The sequence below is a fragment of the Lepus europaeus genome, chromosome 17, assembly GCF_033115175.1.
Source record: "Lepus europaeus isolate LE1 chromosome 17, mLepTim1.pri, whole genome shotgun sequence".
In the NCBI taxonomy this organism is placed as follows: Eukaryota; Metazoa; Chordata; class Mammalia; order Lagomorpha; family Leporidae; genus Lepus; species Lepus europaeus.
In genome coordinates this window covers 34,661,173-34,684,395 of record NC_084843.1, presented here as the reverse complement: position 1 = coordinate 34,684,395, position 23,223 = coordinate 34,661,173, and the positions used below count along the sequence as shown (strand labels likewise).

The following is a 23,223-nucleotide window of genomic DNA, read 5'->3' as shown; positions in this document are numbered from 1 at the left end:
ATGGAACAGCCAAGTCTTGAACCAGCGCCCATATGGGATGCTGGTGTTGTAGGCAGATGCTTAACCTCCTATGCCACAGTGCCAGCCCCTCATTTATTTTCATCTACTTGAAAGACAGAGTGAGAGCAAGCATAATCGAGAGAGGGAGAGAGTTCTCTTTCATCTACCAATTTTCTTCCCAATTGTCCAGCAAAGCCAGGTCTGGGCCAGACCCAAGGCAGGAGGCAGGAAATCCATCTGGGTCATCCATGTGAGTGGCAGGAACCTAAGTACTTGATCTATCATCTACTGCTTTCCTAAGTCCATTAGCAGGAAGCTGAATCAGAAGCAGAGGAGTGGGGACTTGAACTGACACTTTGATGAGGGTTTCGGGCATCACAGCAGTAGCTTAACCTGCTGTGCCACAATTCCTACTCTGGATTCTCAGGTTTTATTGCCAAGGACTTTAGTCATAAATTCAAAGCAAACGTTTTTATTTTATTTGGTTATGGCTGTCATTTCTCCCTCCCTCCCCCCCCCCCCCTCCCTCCCTCCCTCCCTCTTTCCTTGCTTGCTTGCTTCCTTCCTTCCTTTAGATTTATTTATTTATTTGAAAAAGTTACAGAGAGAGAGAGGCAGAGAGAGAGAGAGAGAGAGAGTTCTTCCATCTGCTGGTTCATTCCCCAACTGGCCACAATGCCAGAGCTGCGCCAATCTAAAGCCAGGAGCCTCTTCCGGTTCTGCCACAAAGATGCAAGAGCCCAAGGACTTGGGTCATCTTCTACTGCTTTCCCAGGCCATAGCAGAGAGCTGGATGGGAAGTGGGGCAGCCAGAACTCAAATTGGCAGCCATGTGGGATGCCGGCACTGCAGTTGGCGGCTTTACCCGCTACACCACAGATCTGGTCCCTTGTTATTTATTTCTAATGATAATTCTTCTACTACCTTTCTATAAAGCCAGATACTATTGTGTCTTGTTAATAACCACAATAATAGTAGTATAAGTAGGAATGTTATTTACAAGTATTTTATATTTTGCGTTAGGAATAAACATACTTTAAAAATTACTAAATAGTTCCCGGGTTGCAAAAAACACATTCATGTAATTTTTTGTTTCAGAAACCTTTTTCCAAAAAGGACTAAGGAACTCAAATCAGTTGTCCCTAGTGCTCCTGGTTGGAAATTATTTGGTAAAGTCCCTCCCAGAGAGAATCTTCAGAAAACTTCCAAAATCATTCAACAGGTAAGTACTAAAGTGGCCATATAGTTTGTGCTGCCTTTCCAAGCATTCTTTTCTTGATAGTTAGCTATATTAATCTACATTCTTGTTTTTCTAGATGTAAACTTTTTGGATTGTAACTACTTATAGAAACCTTCTTAAATTTGTTTTTAAAACAGCACAGTGTTTTCTATTTTCTTTTATGCTTGTAAAAATTCTTTAAAGCGATATAACATTGATTCTGTTTTCCAGTTATTCTTTGGTTAGCTTAAAAAACCACTTAAAGTACTTACCACATATTTCGACTTCTTGTTGAACTTGAGCTTGATAGCATTTGTTAATGGCGCAGTTTTCATCAATATTGATAGTTGTGAATAGTGAAAGAGAAAAAGGCAAAAACTGAGTAAATTATGAGGCTGAATTGTTTCCTTTGTTGATTTTCTGGTGTTCCGTCTAAACTAGGGAATTTGTAATTGAGAAGAGTTAGTACACAATATTTCTAGTAACTTGGAAGCCAGTTCTTCTGTTATCCTTATTAAAATCCATACTTGAGTTCTTAAGACTTTCAGATCTTATTTGACTCCTGAACTTATGTTCCTTAGTATTAAATCAGTGAGACTGGAAAGCGATAAGACTGGATCAATTGTTAGTGTCTTGAAGTTCGAAGAAATTGTTGCTCCCAGAGGATACAGTAAATTTCCTTTTTTCCCCTTCCCAATTATAATTTAGATTTAACGCAACTCATGTTTATTAAAATCATCATATGTAGGCAATAATTATCATTCAAGTTGGAAAAAATATCTTTTAAGGATTTAGTAGCATTCCTTTAGTGTTCCTTTTATTGCTTGAAAGAAAAACTGGTCTCCCAAGTAATACAGGAAGCCAATATTTAGATCTCTAAAAACATTATTGTAGTTAATTTTACTTATAAGTAATTAAAATAGTTTAAATGCTCTCTGGGACTTAAAACTATAGTGCAGTGATTCCGAAACTGTGTGCCCCATTCTCTGGGCTGCTGAAGCTAACACATAGGGAAGCCATGGGGTATTTTTGATTCTTGAGGCAAACTCAGTGATATTCTGCAGCTTCCAGATTTGGTGCACACTATTAACTTGAAATATAAGTAATACATAGTTTTAACATTAGGTGGTGCTACATACTTTTTCTGAAGTGTCATATCTTTGTGAATATGGTTTAAGTTGTGTTAAAAAAGAAGATACTCTGTAAAACTTCAGTGTGGGACTGGAAATGATGGTTGATGGTATTGAATCTGATTTCAGTGTTTAAGAAATTGTACAGTATGCAGCAGATATACATGCCTAATCAGCAATTAATTGCATTTATTTAGGAATAAAATAAAATATGTGTTATTTTATAAATGGTTACTATTAGGATATAATTATCAAATTGTTTGGACATAGCTACTTATTAACAGAAACATTTCTTGTGGTTTAGGGTCAGTGTGAAACAGTTACTCATGCATTTAGGGCAACTGCTAATCAAGGAAGGTTAAGAACCTGTGCTGTTGTGACATCTTACATTTTTCATAAAATCTGAAAGTAACTTCTCTTGTCTAGTTTTTCCAGAAGACCAAGTTCGCCCTCTAGAGGCAAAACAGTGGTCTTGCTATTGAAGGTTTGTACAGGTATTCTTGACTTTATGGTAGTTTACCTTAAACATGCATGTGCATACATTTTTATGTCTATGTAAACTAACGTTCTGTGAGAATATCTTATCATAGTTCTCTAAATGAATTTCTGATTGAGTAATTATATTTATTGATTTTCTGTTTGTCTCTAATAGTCTGTTTTTTTCATTTTGGAAAGCCAAGGCTTCACGTTTTCTCTCTTTCTTAGATATGTTGTATGAAAATTTGGTGAATGTTCAGGAAAAGAACAGTTCTTATGTTTACAGTAAGAAGGAGTGGAGTTGAAATGCAGTTGCTGACTTCTGTGGTGCCCTCTGACCCCTTGCATTCTAAAATTTTTTCCTGGCTACTCATTTTAACTTTTTGAGCTTTTTGACTGGATGTTGATACTAGTGTGTATTTTGGTGCTTTGTTCATGGTTCTGTGTGTTTCTGGGAGGTGTCATAGGTAGTGAAGTCATTGTCCTGCTGATCCTTTGCCAACCTCAGCATACCTGTCGTTTTCACACATGATGCGTCATGTTTCTGCCTGTTTCTTCCACTTTTCCTACTTCTGTGGTGTCCTCTCCTCCCCATGTGCCTAACTTTGCTGTTCTTTTCCCTGTAATTTTGATTTTCAAATGAGTGTGGTTTTCTCTTTATGGTGATGGTAAGCTTAAAACTTTATGATTGTATTCCAACTTTAAAGCTTTTTCACAGTTCTGATTTTTTAAATTTTGTAAAACATTATGAATATAAAACTGTATTTGAGACCTGTTACTGTGTACTCCTTTAAGATGTGTTACATGTTAAGAATCAAATAAAAATTAAAATATTACCATTAAAGCCATGAAGAATGTTGAAACATATCTGTCATATTTTAGGGTCTTGAGCTATTAAGACTATAGGAAATGAAGAAGTCTCTAGTAATCCAAGTACAGAACTGTTTAAAAAAATAAAATAGTGTTAAAAGTACTAAGACCATCATAAATTTCTTTGAACTTTCCAAAGATTCCTCAGTTTTTGTGTGACAAAACAATAACATTTATTAGAAATTACAATTGTATTATTTTGTTGGATAATTATTTTTTTAAGTATTCATAAAGGAGTTCCCATATTCTTAATTATAAATGTATTTATGTTATTGGGACAGAATTTTTTTTAATGAAAAGACATCTGTAAGATTATATGTTAAGAAAATGGGAAAGTAAGGTTGTACTGGCAATTTCCCCCCTATTTTTAAACCTACTTTTATTAATTTTACTTATTTATTTTAGAGGCAGGGAGACAGAACAAGCCACACATGCAGATTTAATCCCTAAATGACATAATGGCTAGAGCTAGGCCAGGCCAAAGCCAGGAGCCAGAAATTTAAGACAGGTCTCTTATGTGGTGGCAGAAATCCAAAGATTTGAACCATCACCACTGCTTTCCAGAGTCTCCGTTAGCAGAAGCTGGAGTCAGGAGCCAGTTTTGAACCCAGACACTCAGATGTGGAACATGGACATATTAACTGGGGTCTTAAATACCAGGCCAAATGCCCACCCCTCTATTAACCATTAATTATACAACTAACATATGACTATATTCTCTTATACAATATAAAACATTATAGGTTGCTGGATCTCATTTCACTTTCACATCACATTTTTACATCTTAAAAAATTCAACTTTTATGTGGAAACACATACAGTTATTTTTACATGTACATGTTTTTAAATACATGATATTATATATATATATATATTTTTCTGTAAGTTATTTCAACCAAAAGATATCCTCATACATTTAACTGTACATGTTTCGTATACCTTTTTGGAGAAGTGCCTAAGTGAAATATATATATAGGTTAATTTTTTAAAATATATTATTTTTGTTAAAGGTCTTATCAATTTTACTGCTTTCTATGTTAACAATAAAGAAACATAAAAAGACATTTTAGGATAATAACATGGTCAAACTAAGTTTGGCATTCAACTTGATCAATTCCCAGATCACAAGAATATTCATAATATTATTTTTTGAGGATTATCACATGTGTTCTCTTGCAGGTGTGAAACTCCTGCTTGTGGCCTTTTGAACCAATTGGTGAGCCATGTTAAAAATTGCATCTATTAATTATAGTATTTCAATTATATTGTAGTTCCATTGACCCGAACTTTTGTTTTTTATAAATTAATAGGTAAAGTTGGAATGCAACTAAGTAGTTTGTCTTCCAGACTACCAGTGAAAATGATTTCAGATGAGCTATGTAAAGTATAACTGTAATATATTTACATTCTGAATTGACTATACCCTATTTATGTCAGACAGTCTTTCAGTAGAAAGTGATCTTTAGCTAGTCACCATTTCTATCTTGGATGTGTAGTGTGAAAATGAGATTGTAGTACTTAGATAATAGTTTAACTACTTCGCCAACACTCATGAAATTTTTTGAGTGAAGTTTTTTTTAAAGATTTATTTATTTATTTTAATTGCAGAGAGAGAGAAAGAGACTGAAAGAGAGACAGAGATTTCCTGTCTGCTGATTCATTCCCCAGACTGCCAGAATGGCTGGATCTGGGCAGATTTGAAGCCAGGAGCCAGGAATTTCTTCCAGGATCTACACATGGTTGCAGGAGTCCAAGCAGTTGGACCATCTTCCACTGCTTTTCTAGGTGCTTTAGCTGAATTGGGGAGCTGAATTGGAAGTGTAGCAGCCCAGGCTTGAACTGGCATCTATATGAGATGCCAGCGCTTCGGATGGAGGCTTAACCTTCTATGCCACAGTGCTGGCTCCTTGAGTGAAGTTTTAGTTGAACAGTTGAATCAGCTTTGCAAAACCTTTGACAGGCAAGGAAGTTTTAAGATAATGATTTTTTACTGTGAGTACTTCAAGTTATCTAAAAGTAGGTCACTCTTCTCAGTTATGCTTTTGCTTTTGAAACTTCCTACTGAAGGAACAATATCATGGTGGAAAGAACTAGTACATATGTGCTTTGAGAGCAGTAGTTAAATACCTAACTCTCCGAAAGTGTTAAAGCTTAATTTTCTGTTTACTAATGTTACCGGTATGTGTAATATTAGAACATTCGAAAATAAGTTCACTGGTTTTAAGTATGCTTAAATATAGATAACATTGGTGTAAAATGTGATTAAGTACTCTGGAAATTAAGTACTTACAGAGTTAAGTACTTCCTTCATCATTGTTACATTGCATAAAGCCTGGACTATGTTCAGAGTTTATTTATGAAAAGTCTTTTTTTTTAAGGTTTTATTTTATTTGAAAGGCAGTTATATAGAGAGAGGGAGAGACAGAGAGAGAGAGAGAGAGAGAGAGCGAGCTCGTCTTCTTCCATCCACTGGTTCACTCCTCAAATGGCTGGGGCTGGGCAAGCTGAAGCCAGGAGCCAGGAGCTTCTTCCAGGTTTCCCACATGGATGTAGGAACCCAAGTACTTGGGATATCTGCTGCTGCTTTCCCAGGTGCATTAACAGGGAGCTGGATTAGAGCAGCAGGGTCTCAAAGCGGCACCTCTATGGGATGCCAGTGTCTGTGGAGGATGCTTAACCTGCTATATCACAAAGCTGACCCCTGAAAAGTCTTTAAAAATGTTACACTCCAGCATGTTTTATTTTCACCATTACTTATCTAATATGATGTCACCTTGAAAATGTAGTAACTACCTTTCCTCCTGTATATGTGTTCTTTATTCATAATTGGTAAATTATTATGACTTCTTATATGTGAATAAGTGGCTTTTATAAAAGCTATTTTGTGTGGTCTGAAGATTTAGAGGAATTCATCACAGTTCTGGGCTGTGCTTCTGTGAGGGGGGAGAAATGTGAGCCTCAAGAGAGAAGCTGAAATTAATTTCTTAACTAAAACATATGGAATAAAAACAGTTAAGTACTCACAAATTAAACAGGCTAGAATTTTGGGGGGAAGTTTTTTTCTGTTATCAGAAGCAGACTTAGAAATGGGTTGAGTTTGAATTACAGGAATACCATTTGAGGTTCAAAGCTATAGTAAAAGTTTTATTCATTCTTTATGTTAGACATTGTATATTATGTTGGGCTTCAGATCAGATTAAACACACAAAATTAAACTAGTATTTTTGCCAAAATGAAGGTTTGGTGCTCCAGTATACCAGGGAGTGATGAAAAGCTTTGCTTCAAGATTTCAGTTAAGCTTGAAGTATGGGATGAGTTTTCTCTTTCCTACTTCACAAATGCTGAAATGAAATTTAGAATTAGCAAAGGCATCATAATCAGCTAAACCTCTCTACTCCAGGCATGATGATTTCCTTCTCCTTGGGTTCATTTGTGTAAGAAGGTCCTTTTATCTTGGGCAGACATGGTCTTGAGATGCTCGAGATATCCTCACAGGAAATTCTGTCAGTTTTCTGAAACACTGTTCTGGCTCTGTATAAAATGATCACAGTGTGTAGAAATAGAAAGGTTATTAATGTGGTTAACACTAACGCCTTTAAGAGGAATGTTCCCATTGTCTACTGAACTGTAAAGTCAGTTCATGGATATGTTATAAAGTTCAGAATTGGAAATACAAAATTTTTGGAATAAATTTTTTGATGCCAATTTTTTCATAATTGTGAAAAGTATGAATTATGAAAAACTATGCACAGATTTGAAAATATTTTTTTTATCTCACTGATGCCAAAGAATAATATTGCAGGTGAAGTGTTTAGGGTAGAAGGGACACAGTTAGACTATTCAAAACATTCACATAAAGATACAGTTTCTCAAATAACATGCTTGCTCTTAGATTTATATCTAACACTTTTGATATTCATTTTTATATCCAAGATGCAGAAATACTTAGAGAAGATATCTGTGAAGCATGTAATTCATATATGCTTCACAGCCTTCTAATCTAAGTGATACCATCACTGGTATCATCTAAAACTGAAAATTTTATTTATTTATTTATTTAATTTATTCAGGAAAAATTTTGTAAACTTTTGTATGATGACCCAGGAACTGATTAATAACAAAATATAAAGCTTAGTCCTGTGGAAAAACAAGTTTTTAGGTGTTACACATTTTTCCCCAAATTATCTATGTGTTAGTTACACTGAAATATTATCTATTAAGATACTGAGCACTCCTGTATTAATGCTAAGGAATATCATTCACATTTATTCATATTTAAGTGACAAAATGGCAGTTCTATAATTTAATAAGATACTGAAATTCAGAAGTTGGAGCAAATATGAAATGCATTTTGAGCTTTTCTGTTTTAAATACTTGATATTTTGGGTGTCTACCTTTCTTTAAGATAACAAATACCAGGCCATGGGCTAATTAAATGTTAGCCACATAATACTGGTAACACTCAAATAGGTTTAAAAATACAAACATCTATGCTATAGCACATTGTTTTGGGAGAAAATTATCCCTTAAATATATAACAGATGCAAGTACGTACAACTGGGTAATAGGAGGGAATTATTTTTATTATGGAAATGATGGAGAAAGGGAAGGATCATTTTCAAAGAATAACTCCTATAAAAGGAATATAAAACTCATATAAAAGGGAATAAATAATTCCTTTAAAAACTTGTGATTTGGGGCTGAGTTTAACAGGAATTTTGGAATATTATTAAACAGTCTTATATTTCTCTTTTTATTTAACAGCTTGATGCTAAAAGTCACCCAATTTAATAACTTTTAAGGAAACAATATGCAATGAAGTCTCAAATCCGATGCAATATTCTGATGTAAAATTACCTGTTACCTAACTCCATCATTTCATGGCTTAGGTTGTCCATAAAAAAAGAATTTAAGCTAACTCAAATGCTTTAGGAGACAAAAAGAGAGAGATTAGAACTTATCAAATATGTTTCCGAGGAAAGCAAGTCTCTTGCACATAAGATAGACATAAAAGTTTCCTTCTCAATGAATCTTTCATGAAAAAAAATTCTAAAAAGTAAATGCTAAGTACTTATTTATATTACTTAGTACATAAAAGGAAATAATATAAAAGTAGAGATCTAGTATTTTAAAATATTTATCAGATTACCTAAAATTAAATTCATTGCACAAAATAAAAAAATATTAATTTTATTCATAGGTTTCTCAATAGCTTACTAAAACGGACAAGAAATATCCATAATTCCCAAAAGCTACAAACAAATAGTCTCTAAATTGGAAGGCAGGGAATTATTAATTCAAAGAGTTCATTTTACTTATGAATTGGTATTGCATGTTTAGAAACACTGGTGACACTGAAACAACCCAGTACAGACATGACCAATCTGTAAACATCTGACCATACTGGCGCAATGTGAATCTTGCTGATCTAGCATATATATATTTTTTGTTGCAAATGTTTTGAGAAACAATGCCTAAAATTATACAGAAGTTGAAAATACAATTTTAACAAAGTTTACATGTAAAGGGGGAACATCAAAGCTAGTAAGTCTTTTGGCTTTCTTACAAATGGTATCATTATAATTCCCCAACTGTTGGAGGATAGAGTATCTTTGTAGGAAAAATAAACTGATTGAAAACCATGTTGCCTCTTGTTTTACACGTCAGAATCACTTGCAGATCCTGGTCTGCTGTTATCTGGCCCATCGCTTTCCTCGTCCCAGTCTTTCATAGGTGCTCCCATCATGAAATCATCACGTAGGGTCGTTCAACCTGGGCCCTCTTCTGATTTCGCTTCAGTCTGTTTGGCTTTTGAGTTCTTCCCAGTTGAACTTTGCTCATTTCTACTTCCATACATTCCTTTTAGAACACCGATGAAATCTTAGAAATGGTTGATATCAACTTAGCATGCTTTCTGATAGAGCCTCCAGCTTCTTTAAGCTTTTCATCAACATTCTTTTGATGTTTTTGAACAGCATTAAATAATTGCACCACACCCCTCGTTGCAGTTCTCTGAAGATTTCTCTCTGCTTCTTTGTCTTTGACGTCTGGCTTTACTCTGCACATCATTTCCCACTCCTGCTTCATATCAAGCTGTTTTCTTCTCTCAAGTCTTTCTTGCTTTAACTTTTCTTTTTCCTTTTCTGGTTCTTTATTCTTGACTAGGATGGTGGGTTTACTTTTAGGAGTTTTCTTGTTGAGGATTTTAGCCCTGGTGTCTGTCCAGCCCGTCTACTCTGCAGCATCTTCATTTCCTTTGTCACAGGGCTCAGCAGCATCCTCATTGGCAGCATCTATTGCTTCATCATCAGAAAAATGACCCTTTTCTGATCTACAGCTTCCTCCAGATCCTCCACTGTCGGAACCATCTTTCACCTCTTCCAGCTCCGATGCTATGAGTTTGGCTATTATTTTCACCTTCTTCTTTAGCAAAGTTTTCAGCTTTTCCCCCACACTCACACGTAAGTTCTGAACGGCCGCAGACATTTTTCTCTCACCGGAAGTATCCCTTCGAAAATTATTTTTTTCACCCATATAAAGTCGACTGTATTAGTAATTCTGGTTTTCCATGAGCTTTCTGAAGTACCCTTGTATCTATCAGTCTGTTTTTGCTTTCTTCTTTGGAAGAGAGCTGCTGTTCTACTTGTTCTCCTCTTTCCCTGTATTTTAATACTTTAAGAAGCTATTGAAAAACTGCTACTAAAAAATTTTACCTAGTGGTTTAGATGCTGGTTGGTATCCCAGCATCCCATACTGGGACATACCTGGGTTAAACTTCCAGCGCTGGCTTCTCATTCTGGTTTCCTGCTAATGTGGACCCTGGGCAGACACTGGTGATGGCTCCAGTAGTTTGGGTTCCTGTCACCCATTTTGGAGACCTTTATTGAGTTCCAAGGTCCTGACTTCAGCTTGGACCAGTCCCGGTCATTGTGGGCATTTGGAGGTGGGAAGTCTTTCTGCCTCTCAGGGGGAAAAAAAAAAGAGCCAGCTGCTGCCACCCTCTCTTAGAATCTAGTCTGATCTTTTCATATATTCCCCTCCTGCTATAACCTCTTTCTGGTAGATCCCTTTAGCTACTGAACGCACGGCATTATAGTACTATAGACTACCATTCTGCTACCAACTCAGTGTATAACCTTATGTTAGCAAACTCTAGGTCTTTTCTCTAGCACAGCTTGTAAGACAATTCTTGAGTTGATATTTAAATTTTTCTTTAAGGTTGTCTGGTTTTCATTTCAATTAATGTATAATTTATTAAATGAATAGTGGTTGTATGTAACACAGTAGATATGGTTTATGTTCTTGGTATATAAATAAATGTAAGTCAGCCTTTGAGTTATTCCAGTATAATAGAAGGGTAGGGGATAGGAGAGGAGAGCTTCATGTGTAACTTTGATGTTGTGTAGTAAGTGCTGTGGTAGGATTGTTGAAGGAGTAATTTATTCTCTTCAGAGGTGACACGTGAATTGTGTTGTGAAGTGTGGTGGTGGGAATTGAACAGATAGACAAAATGTGGAAAGCTGTTCTGAAGCAAGCAGAAATAAGGATGATCTTTTGGGGCTAGTGCTAGGGCTTAGTGGGTAAAGCCACTGCCTGCAGCGCCGGCATACCAGGCCATAGCAGAGAGCTGGATCAGAAGTGGAATAGCCGGGACTAGAACCAGCACCCATATGGGATGCTGGCACTTCAGGACAGGGCTTTAACCCACTGTGTCACAGAGCTGGCCCCTAGAATCATTTTGTTTTCTGCAAAATAGTTTACTATTGATTAGTATTATGTTAATCTATATATCAGGTTTCGGAGAATTGACATCTTGATAACATTGAGTCTTCCTGTCTATAAACATGAATTATCCCTACATTATGTAGTTCTTTTTTATATTTTCCTTCAGTTTTGCAGTTTTCCTCATATAAATTTGTTAGACTTACAGATATTTTATTTTTTGATGCTAATGTAAAAGGTAAAATTAAATTTCAAATTCCATTGTTCATTGCCGGTATATGACTTTGTACTTTAGTGTTGTGTCCTGCATCCTTACTGTAGCTGCTTTTTAGTTCCAGGAGTTTTTGTTGTTAGTTCTCTTGGGCTTTCTCTATAGAGTGTTGTATCATCTATAAACAAAGACAGTTTCATTTCTTCCTTCAAGAGTAAGTTTCCTTTCCTTTCCTTGTCTTACTACATGAACTAAGACTTGAAGGATGGTGTTCAGAAGCATTGGTGAGAGGAGACATCTTTGCATTTTTTCTGATCTTAGTGAGATCTAGTTCCACACCATTAAGTATAATGCTAGCTGTAAGGTTTTTGTGATTGTTCGTTATCAAGTTGAAAAGTTCCCCTTGATTCTCAGTTTAGGAAGAACTTTCTTGCAAGTAGAATTTAAAAATTTTATTTGTTTCTTTGAATTTGGGGAGAGTGCAAGTGAGCAGTGGGAGAGAAGGAGGGAGGGGGAAAGAGAAAGAGAGAGACAGATGGACATACCTCATTTGCTGACTCATTCTCCATATGTCCATAATGACCAGGGGCAGGGACTCAAAACTGAGAACTGAGAATTCAATTTAGGTCTCCTATGTGAATGGCAGGAACCAACCAACTACTTCAACCATCATTGCTGCCTTCCAGAGTCCACTTTTTTTTTTTTTTTTTTTAAGATTTATTTGTTTGAAAGGCAGAGTTAGAGTGACAGAGCCAGAGAGAGAGAGAGTGTGTGTGTGTCTTCCATCTGCTGGTTCACTCCCCAGATAGCTGCAACAGCCAGAGCTGAACTGATCCGAAGCCAGGAATCAGGAGCTTCCTCTGGGTGTCCCATGCAGGTGCAGGGGCCCAAGGACTTGGACCATTTTCTGCTGCTTTCCCTGGCCATAGCAGAGAGCTGGATCAGAAGTGGAGCAGCCAGGACTTGAACCGGTGTCCATATGGGATGCTGGCACTGCAGGTGCCAGCTTTACCTGCTATGCTGCAGTGCTGGACCCCACATTTTCAGGAAGCTGAAGTCAAGAGCTAGAGCCAGGAATCAAGCCACTCTAGTATGGGATGTGAGCATCCTAACTGGTGTGTTAAACACTAGGTCAAATTGTTTTTCCCCTACTGAACTTTTTTTTTTTTTTAATTATTATTATGAATGGGTGTTGGAGTTTATTTCTTTCTCTTTTTAAAAGATTGATTTTACTTATTTTAAAGGCAGTGTTTTATTATGAATAGGTGCTGGATATTTCTCTAAGATTTATTTTATTTTTTTGAAAACGAGAGTTACATAGAGACAGAGGAAGAGACAGACTGAGGTCTTCGTGGTTCACTTCCTAAATGGCTGCAATGGCCAGGGCTGGGCCAGACTGAAGCAAGCAGCCAGGAGCTTCTTCCTGGTCTCCCACATGGATGCAACAGCCCAAGCACTTCGGCCATCCTCTGCTACTTTCCCAGGTGTATTAGCAGGGAGCTGGATTGGAAACGGAGCTGCTGGGACTTGAACCGGCACCCATATGGGATGCTGGTGCTGCAGGCAGCAGCTAAACCTGCTAAACCACCTTGCCAGCTCTTTTCTGCATCTCTTGATATGACCATATAATTTTTATTCTTTAGCTTGTTGATGTGATGGATTATAGTATTTGATTTTCGAATGTTTAACCAGCTTTTGTATAGCTGGGATAGATCACACTTGCATACCTGGGATAGGTCCCACTTGATCAAGGTGTGTAATTCTTTTTATACACTGTTGGATTGACTTGCTAATATTTGTTGAGAATTTTTGCACCTATATTGATGAGAAAGATTGTTGTATTCTTTTTTGTAATGCCTTTGGCTTTAGTGATAGGACAATGGAGGATTCATGAAATTCTTACCTATCTTAGGGAAAAGATGGTACAGAATAGTTTTTTCCTGGTACAGAATTGGTATAGTTTTTTCCTTAAATGTTTGGTAGAATTAAGTGAACCATCTTGGTCTGATCCTTTTTTTGTTTTGGAAGGTTATTAATTATTGATTCAGTTTCATTGATTCAATCTGATTCTATTGATTTGATTTCTAGATAGAGATCTGTTGAGATTGTCTTTCTTCATTTGGGGTATTAGAAATTTGTTTCTTCTTAGCTTGGGAAAAAGCTTACTGATTTTATTGATCCTTTTAAAGAACCAGCTTTTAGATTTGTTGGTTTTTCTCTGTTTATATTCTGTCTCAATTTTATTGATTTTCTCTCTTTTTTTCTGCATACTTTGGAATTAATTTGCTCTTTTTTTAGTTTCCTCGAGATAAATTATTGATTTTAGATCTTTCTAGATTTTTGTTTTTGTAGCACAATTCGTTTATTTCGTTTTGTTCTTGCAACACAAGACCTAAGCAGTTTTATTTTAGCATTTGAATATGCATAAATTAGGACACTTGTGAAAAACTAATAGTGGCGAAAATATGACATTGTAGAAAAATGAACTCAAATATATCAAAATGCACAAAACAGAAGTCTTCCTCCATTGCTACTTAGGAAGATATGATTTTCTCCATTTATCAGACAATGTAAATTTTGAAAATTTTATGTGCAAAACATGGCATTTATTTACATGTGTATTAGGGAAATCTTAACCAACTTTGTATGAAAGAGAACATCAGCTTCATTGAAGTTTTAGGGGAAAACTCAAATTGATATTTATAGATCTAAAATCTGTCACTCAGAGAAAGAATTGATGAATAAAGGACCTACTTGTTTGCAGCTTCCTGCACCCACCTACTGCTTTTCCTTTGGGCCAACAGGATTACAGGTGAGCCATGCATAGCATTACTTGGGATGCTCAGGTGCTGTGTTTGAGCTATAAATCTATAGATAGCAGTTTGAAACTGGGAAGGAGGGAGATTTGTTGGTAGAGTAGCATAAACAAGTAAACCATCTATTTTTACTTGATATATGCATTGAAAAGATTTATTTAATACAGAAGTGCAATATTACTTCATTGGAGAATAAAGCTTACCTAACCTTTTGCTTATACATATAGTACGAAAAAGTAGTTGTGGTTTTATAGCTTCCTTTACTCGAAATATAAGCATTAAGTATTGTGAATTTCCCCATCAAAATGTTTCAGAAAATACTTAATAGCTTTAAAAAAAACCCATTTTGATCAGTCTGTTCTATGTGTATTAGTTTTTCAATCAGTGCTGCTTCATAATTATGAGGTTTACAAAATGGCTGAGAGAGAATAGGGAAGGTAAAATGGCCCCTGCCGCACTACAAAGAACATAAAGATAAACTGTATGAAGAATCTCAGAGTTTCTTTCTTTCTTTTTTTTTTTTTTTAAAGATTTATTTATTTACTTTACTTGAAAGGCAGAGTTAGAGAGAGGAGAGGCAGAGAGAGGTCAGTCTTTGATCCACTGGTTCACTCCCCAGTTGGCTGCAACGGGTGGAGCTGCTCTGATCTGAAGACAGGAGCCAGGAGCTTCCTCTGGTCTCCCATGTGGGTGCAGGGGCCCAAGCACTTGGATCATCTTCTGCTGCTTTCCCAGGCCATAGCAGAGAGCTGGATCAGAAGTGGAACAGCCAGGATAGAATCCGGCGCCCTAACCAGGACTAGAACCCGGTGTGCCGGCGCCTCAAGGCGGAGGATTAGCCTGTTAAGCCATGGCCAATAGCATACATTTGACAGTAGAGTCTCTCACAACAAAAGTACTGAGATTGTGCAACTTTGCCGGAGATGGTATCACTAGTGAATTCCATTGAATACTTAAGGAAGAAATAACATCAATTCTATACAAACTCTCATGTTAGCATTATCTTTTTTTTTTAAGATTTATTTATTTTATTTGAAAGTCAGAGTTACACAGACAGAGGAAAGGCAGAGAGAGAGACTGGTTCACTCCCCAGAAGGCCACAACAGCCGGAGCTGTGCCAATCCGAAGCCAGGAGTCAGGAGCCTCTTCAGGGTCTTCCACACGGGTGCGGGGGCCCAAGGACTTGAACCATCCTTCACTGCATTCCCAGGCCATAGCAGAGAGCCGGATTGGAAGTGGAGCAGCCAGGTCTCGAACCGGCGCCCACATGGGATGCCGGTGCCTCAGGCCAGGGTATTAACCTGCTGCGCCACAGTGCCGGTCCCTTTTTTCTTTCTTTCTTTTCTTTTCTTCTTCTTCTTCTTTTTTTTTTTTTTTTTTTGGACAGGCAGAGTAGATAGTGAGAGAGAGAGAGAGAGATATATAGAGAGAAAGTTCTTCCTTTTCCGTTGGTTCACCCCCATTGGCCACTGCGGCCAGTGCGCTGCTTGGGCCCCTGCATCCACATGGGAGACCAAGAGGAAGCACCTGGCTCCTGGCTTCAGATCAGCGCAGCACCGGCTGTAGCAGCCGTTTTGGGGAGTGAACCAACAGAAGGAAGACCTTTCTCTCTGTCTCTGTCTCTCTCTCTCTCACTGTCTATAACTCTGTCAAATAAATTTAAAAAAAAAAAAGAAAAAAGAATACAGAGCCCTAAAATGATACTCTTATGACCTACAGAAAATATTTAAACACATCTCCAGATGTTTATTTCATGAGCAAAGAATGAAAGAAAACACATAACCTTAAATTTGATATCATCATTTAAAATACTAAGATTGGGGCCAGCATGGTGGAGTAGCAGGTAAAGCCGCCACCTATGATGCCAGCATCCCATATGGGTGCCTGTTCAAGTTCTGGCTGCTCTTCTTCCAATCCAGCTCCCTGCTAATGGCCTGAGAAAAGCAGCAAAAGATGGCCCAAATATTTGGGTGCCTGCCACCCGTGTGGGAGACCCAGAGGAAGTTCCTGGCTCCTGGCTTTGACCTGGCCCAGTCCTGGCCATTGCAGTCATCTGGGGATTGAACCAACAGATGGAAGACTTCTCTCTCTGTCTCTTCCTTTCTCTCTGTAACTCTGACTTGGAAATAAAAACATCTTTAAAATAAATAAATAAATAAATAAATACTAAGATCCCTTTGACCTGCTATTAATATACATTTACTAAAAATATTGGTATTTTTCCTTAGCCAAATCATGTAATAATTTAATGTACCTCAAAATTTTAAACAGTGGCAGAGAGTGGATTAGGAATTTATATATTTGGTTTATGGATAATAAAGAAGTAATGATGAATTTTTTCAGGCAAGGTAGCATTCCACGGCAGGGTTAAACTATTATCAAGAACAGTCAGTAGCCGGTGCTGTGGTTTAACAGGCTAATCCTCCGCCTTGCGGCGCCGGCACACAGGGTTCTAGTCCCGGTTGGGGCGCCGGATTCTATCCCAGTTGCCCCTCTTCCAGGCCAGCTCTCTGCTATGGCCCGGGAAGGCAGTGGAGGATGGCCCAAGTGCTTGGGCCCTGCACCCGCATTGGAGACCAGGAGAAGCACCTGGCTCCTGGCTTTGGATCAGCGAGATGTGCCGGCCGCAGCGGCCATTGGAGGGTGAACCAACGGCAAAAAGGAAGACCTTTCTCTCTGTCTCTCTCACTATCCACTCTGCCTGTCCAAAAAAAAAAAAAAAAAAAAAAGTATGCTATTTAGCAGTATCTCTGGCCTTTATCCACTAGATCCCAGTAGCCCAATCTCACTCCCCCAGCATGGCAACCAAAAATATCTATAATCATTGTCAAATGGTCATTGGGTGCAAAACTGACCCCAATTGAGAACTCATCTGAGCAAAGTATGGAGGTTTCTCCTTGTTGTTGAACAGATTTTTAGTTGTAAATTTAATATTTTTATTGATATAGGATATTTAAATTTTTTCTACTTTAAAAAAGTTTTGTTTATTTGAAAGGCAGAGTTACAGAGGAAGTGATAGAGAAACACTGCATCTGCTGGTTCATTCTCCAGATGCTACAACTGCTGAGGCTGGGCCAGACTAAAGCCTGGAGTCAGGAAACCCATCTGGATCTTATACATGGGTGATAGGAACCCAAGTACTTGGGCTGTCATCTGCTGCCTCCTAGGCACATTAGCGGAAAGCAGGTTGGGAAGCGGGGTCAGGACTGGATCTAAGGCACTCTGATATGGTTAGGAGATGTCCTAAGCATTGACCCTATCTGCTGTATCATGATACCTAACTTGCCCAAAGTTTTCTTTTCTTGAGTCGGCATTGATAACATATTCTTCGTCCATGTTGTTGGGTTTATTTGATAAAATTGATCATAATTTTTATCATCCTTTTATCTGCTGGATATGTGATATGGATATGGACAGTGATCTCTTTTATGTTCCTGATTTGAGTAATTTGTTTCATCACTTTTTTCTAGATTAATTTTAGTATAAATTTATCATTTTTTTCCAACTTTTGAAAGAGATGTCTTGTTTACCTCTTTTTATCTGTTTTCTATTTCATTGTTTTCTGTCCTTTATTATTTCTTTCCATTTGCTTTGGATTTATTTTGCTCTTTTTTCTAGTGATTTTTAAAAAAAAAAGATATATTAACTTGAAAGGCAGAAATTCAGAGATAGGGAGAGAGAGAGATCCTGCATCTACTGTTTCACTTCTGTAACGTCTGGGGCTCTGCCAGGCTGAAGTCAGGAGCTAGGAACTTCTCCAGATCTCCCATGTGAGTGCAGGGGCCTGAGTAAATGAGCCATCTTCCTCTGCTTTTCCCTGGTGTGTTAACAGGGAGCTGGATTGGAAGTGGAGCAGTCAGGATGCAAACTGGTATCCATGTGAGATGCCAGGTCTGCAGGTGGAGGCTTAACCTTCTATGCCATAGTGCTGGCCCCTTTTCTAGTATTTTAAAGGTAAATTATTGATTATTGGACCTTTGTTTTTTATAAATTTACTTGAGAGACAGACGGAAAGAAAAACAGAGAAAACGCCCATTGACTGGTTCATTCTACAAATGCCTATGGCTGCCAGGGCTGGGTTGAAGCTAGGAGCCAGTAACTCATTCCACATCTCCCATGTGGGTGGTAGGAACTCAATTACTTGAGCCATCACCAGGATCTGCATTAGCAGGAAGTTGGAGTCAAAAGTCAGAGAGGTATTGAACCTAGGCATTCATATGGGATGTAGGTATCTTAATCACTAGGCCAAACGCCCACCCCGCCTTTCATCTTTTTAACTTAAGCATTTTCAACTATTATTTTCCCTCCTTTAATGTTTTCATTTTTACCCAGTTCAAAGTATTTCCCTTTTTCTTTGTTATATGTTTTAGTCTTGATTCTTTAGAAGTATTTCAATTTTCAGATATTTCAGAATTTTCCAGATATGTTTCTTGCAACCGACTTTCATTTAATTGCTTTGTGGTCAGGCAGCAGAAGTGACGCAATTTCAGTCTTTTTCAATTTATTGATATTTGTTTTATTCCTCCAAGATAGCTTATATTAATAAATAATCTTTGTATTCTTGAAAAGAATGAATATTTTGAAGATTTTGTGTGAAGTATTCTATAAATGCCAGGTAACAGTAGATGATAATGTTCAAATTTTAGATATTTTTGCTTACTTCTGTGTTTTATCAATTAGAGAGAAGTAGTAAAAGCACCATAATTTACTTGGTTATTTCTCCTCTAATTTCTGTCAATTTTTGTTTCATGTGCTTTGAAGCTTTGTCTTTTTGGAGAATTGACCCTAAGGTAATATTTTTCCCCTGGTAATATTTCTTTTCATAAATTTTTTTCCAACTTTCATTTAACCACTGTAGGTTCCTTTCAGTTAGTGTTTGCTTGATATTTCTCTTTTCTTTTTTTTTTTTAATGTCTTTATATTTAAAGTAGATTTCTTATTGACAGAATATAAGTCCTTGCTTTTATAGACAGTCTGATGCCCCCTATTTTTTAAAAGGAGTGTCATTTAATATCATCAATATGATTGGGTTTGAATTTACCTCCTTGCTATTTCTTTTCAAATTATTCCATATTGATGAATTGGCTCCAGGGTGGCAGAATAGGGAGGGAGCTTACTGCTCTATTCTAGGAGAAGATAGTTTTAAAAAAAATGGGGAGAGTGCAGTCTCAGGGAAGAGGGAGAAAATAGCAGAGGAAACTCCATGCAAATTAGAGGGACACTGTGGACCTACTTAGAGGGTGTGGACATGCACAACTCAAGACCTCAGCAGCTGAGAACCTCAGCTTTGGAGTGAGGTAAGACCAGTCTGCAGCAGCCCAAGCCACTGGCAATAACGCTGCAGGAAGAGCCTGGCAGGAATCAAGCCTGGAGCCCTGTGGCTCCAAGTGTACCTGCAAAACTAGAGGAGAAAAAAAAGGGGGCACGTTTCTCTTTCCCTGACCACCCTGTACCAGTGTCCTATAACAAGCCAAGAAAGGACAGGCACCATTTTAGACAAAAGTAACAGCTGTGCCAGCTCATGTCTACCTGCCCAGCCACTAGCTGAGAGGAGAAACCTGAATCTGGCTGGGAGAACTGACGGGGGTTGGGTGCTCGTGACTGTGGAGGTTTGTGTTCCAGGACTGTGGAAACAGTGTGGCTGCATCTCCCATGCAGAGTGTGGCTGGGACTTTGGGTAGTCACTGTGGGAGGCTACATATACTCGGGCTCTCTGATTCCTTGGTGATGCTCGTTGCTGTGGAATCTGTGCTTACACCGAGGACTGCACAGATCCTTTGAGTGGTTCTTGTGGCACCCAGGCACTCATCTCCTCTGAGGGGAGGAGATGAGTGTGAGACTATGCCAACAGAGCAGAACAAACCTCCCCTCTGATTTAAAAGAAAAAAAAAAAGAGGAGATTTACCATACCCAACCTGGATGCCACTTGGATACGCCTTTTGTCCTGTAGCACTGGAGAGAGCTCCCTGGCCACACAAACCACATGGCTTTAGGTATTCACTGAAAAAGCAAACACTCCACTAAGACACAGGCATAGTACAAAGATAAAAGCCATCACAGAGAAAAAACAAAATAAAACAAAAAAGAAACCAATGAGTAATAAATGCAGCAATTCAAGAAACAAGAAAAAGGAAGACAACATGATGGCCCCAAAAGAACACAACACTTTTATACTACAATGTGAAGATAAAGAGATTGAAGAAATGCCAGAAATGGAATTAAAAAAATTGATCATAGGATTACTTAGAAGTAATCAGAAGCAAATCTACAAACTAATGAAATCCGAACATGACATGAAAGAAAATTTCTTCATAAAATTGAGATGTTAAATCAAAATGAAAACTTGGAAATGAAGAATTCAATAGAACAAAATAAAGAATGCCGTGGAAAGCCTTAACAACAGACTCAGTGAAGCAGAAGAAAGAATATCCAAGTTAGAAAACAAAGCACAGGAGATTTTTATACAGTCAGACCAAACACAAAAAGAAATTAGAAAACTAAAAAACACTGTTGGAGATCTATATGATACTATCAGATGACCCAACATATGGGTCTTAGGAGTTCTTGAAGGCATGGAAAGAGAATGGATTATAAAGTCTTTTTAGTGAAACAATTACAGAAAACTTCCCTAAGTTGGGGAAAAAAAGAGTCATCCAAGTACACAAAGCACATAGAACTCCTAATAGGCAAGACCAGAGAAAGTCTTCACCATGACACATTGTAGTCAAACTCTAAACAGTAACACATACATAAAATATTCTAAAATGTACAGAAGAGAAACTCCAGATTACTTTCAGAGGATCTCCATTAGACTCACAGCTGACTTCTTATCAGAAACCCTACAGGCTAGGAGAGAATGGCAAGGTATATTCTAAGTCTTAAGAGAAAAAAAATGTCAACCAGAATACTGTAGACTGCACAACTCTCATTTTTGAAAGAAGATGAAATAAAGCCCTTCCATAACAGAAATTGAAAGAATTTGTCATCACCCGTCGAGCCTTACAAAAATGCTTAAGGATGTGCTGCACATAGAAACACAGAAACATTGTCATCACTATGGAAGAAGGTAAAGGGAGGAAATCTCTAGTAAAAGTACAAAGGAAATTCAAGTAAAAATTGGGAATATTTATGGAAAAACAGCAGGGCAAAGTCGTTACTTATCAGTAGTCACCTTGAATGTAAATAGCCTCAAATCTTCAGTTAAAAGATATAGACTGACAGAATGGATTAAAAACAAAACCCATCTATTTGCTGCCTACAAGCAACACATCTCACCAAAAAAGATACATGCAGACTGAAAGTGAAAGGATGGAAAATGATTTTAAATGCCAAAAGAAGCCAAAAACAGCTGGTGTAGCCATCCTATTATCAGACAAAAGGACATTAGCACAAAAACTGATAAAGAGACAAAGAAGGGTTCAATTCAACAGGAAGATGTGACTAATATAAATATATATACAACTAATTACAGGACAGCTGGCTATTTAAAAGAAATGTTAAGGGATCTAAAGGGAGATGTAGACTCCAATACAATAGTAATGGGGGAGTTCAGTACTCCACTTTCAGCAATGGACAGAACAACCAAACAAAAATTGGCAAGGAAACAGCAGATTTAATCGACACTATAAACCAAATGGACCTAACAGATATCTACAGAACTTTTCATCCTATAGTTGCAGAATACACATTCTTCTCAGCAGTACATGGTCGTTTCTCTAGGATTAACTGCATACTAGGCTATGTCACAAGTCTCAGCAAATTCAAAAGAATCAAAATCATACCAGGCATCTTCTCTGACCACAGTGGAATGAAGCTGGAAATCAACAACTCAGGAATCCCTAGAATATATGCAAACACATGGTGACTGAACAACATGCTCCTGAATGAACAGTGGATCATTTAAGAAAATTAAAAAAAAAAAATTTCTGGAAACAAATGAAGATGACAGTACACCACATCAAAATTTATGGGATACAGCCAAAAGCAGTGTTAAGAGTAAAGTTTATAGCAGCTGGTGCCTACATCAAGAAATTGGAAAGGCACCAAATTAAGGAGCTTTCAGTGCATCTCAAGGACCTAGAAAACCAACAGCAAACCAAACCTAAAACTAGTAGGAGAAAAGAAATAATTAAAATTAGAAATCAACAAAATTGAAACCAAAAAACAATACAAAATATCAGCAAAATGAAGAGCTGGTTTTGCAAACAAAATTGACACACAATTGGCCCAACTAACCAAAATAAAGGAGGGAGAAGACCCAGATCAATAAAATTAGAGATGAAAAAGGAAACGTAACAACAGACACCACAGAAATAAAAAGAATCATCAGAAATTACTACAAAGATGTATATGCCAACAAACCAGGAAACCTAAAAGAAATGGATAGATTCCTGGTCACATGGAACCTACCTAAATTGAGCCAAGAAGACATAGAAAACCTAAACAGACCATAACCAAAATGGAAATTGAACCAGTAATAAAGATCCTCCCAACAAAGAAAAGCCCAGGACCAGATGGCTTGACATTTACCAGACATTTAAAGAACTAACTCCAATTTTTCTCAAGCTGTTTAAAACAGTTGAAAGGGAAGAATCTTCCCAAATTCTTCCTATGAAGCCAGCATCACTATAATTCCTAAATCTTAAAAGGATACAACAGAGAAAGAGAACTATAAACCAATTTCCCTAATGAGCATAGACACAAAAATCCTCAACAAAATACTAGCCAATCAAATTCAACAACACATGAGAAAGATCATTCACCTGGACCAAATGGGAT

At 37.4% G+C, this 23,223-nt stretch overlaps 1 protein-coding gene and 1 pseudogene across 3 annotated transcripts in view; one reads left to right on the top strand and one right to left on the bottom strand.

Moving 5' to 3' along the window:
- The window catches only part of TBC1D12 (TBC1 domain family member 12), a 123,541-nt gene that overhangs the window by 47,691 nt on the left and 52,627 nt on the right, over window positions 1–23,223 (top strand). The window contains exon 2 of one of the 3 annotated variants that reach the window (XM_062214437.1): window positions 1,099–1,222. In XM_062214437.1, coding sequence (XP_062070421.1) covers window positions 1,099–1,222 — 124 coding nt within the window. Of the gene's footprint in view, window positions 1–1,098; window positions 1,223–4,875; window positions 4,913–14,393; window positions 14,442–23,223 lie in introns of those variants that run through there. The other 2 variants (XM_062214439.1, XM_062214440.1) reach the window with 2 other exon arrangements.
- LOC133776288 (RRP15-like protein) lies at window positions 9,353–10,182 on the bottom strand (annotated as a pseudogene).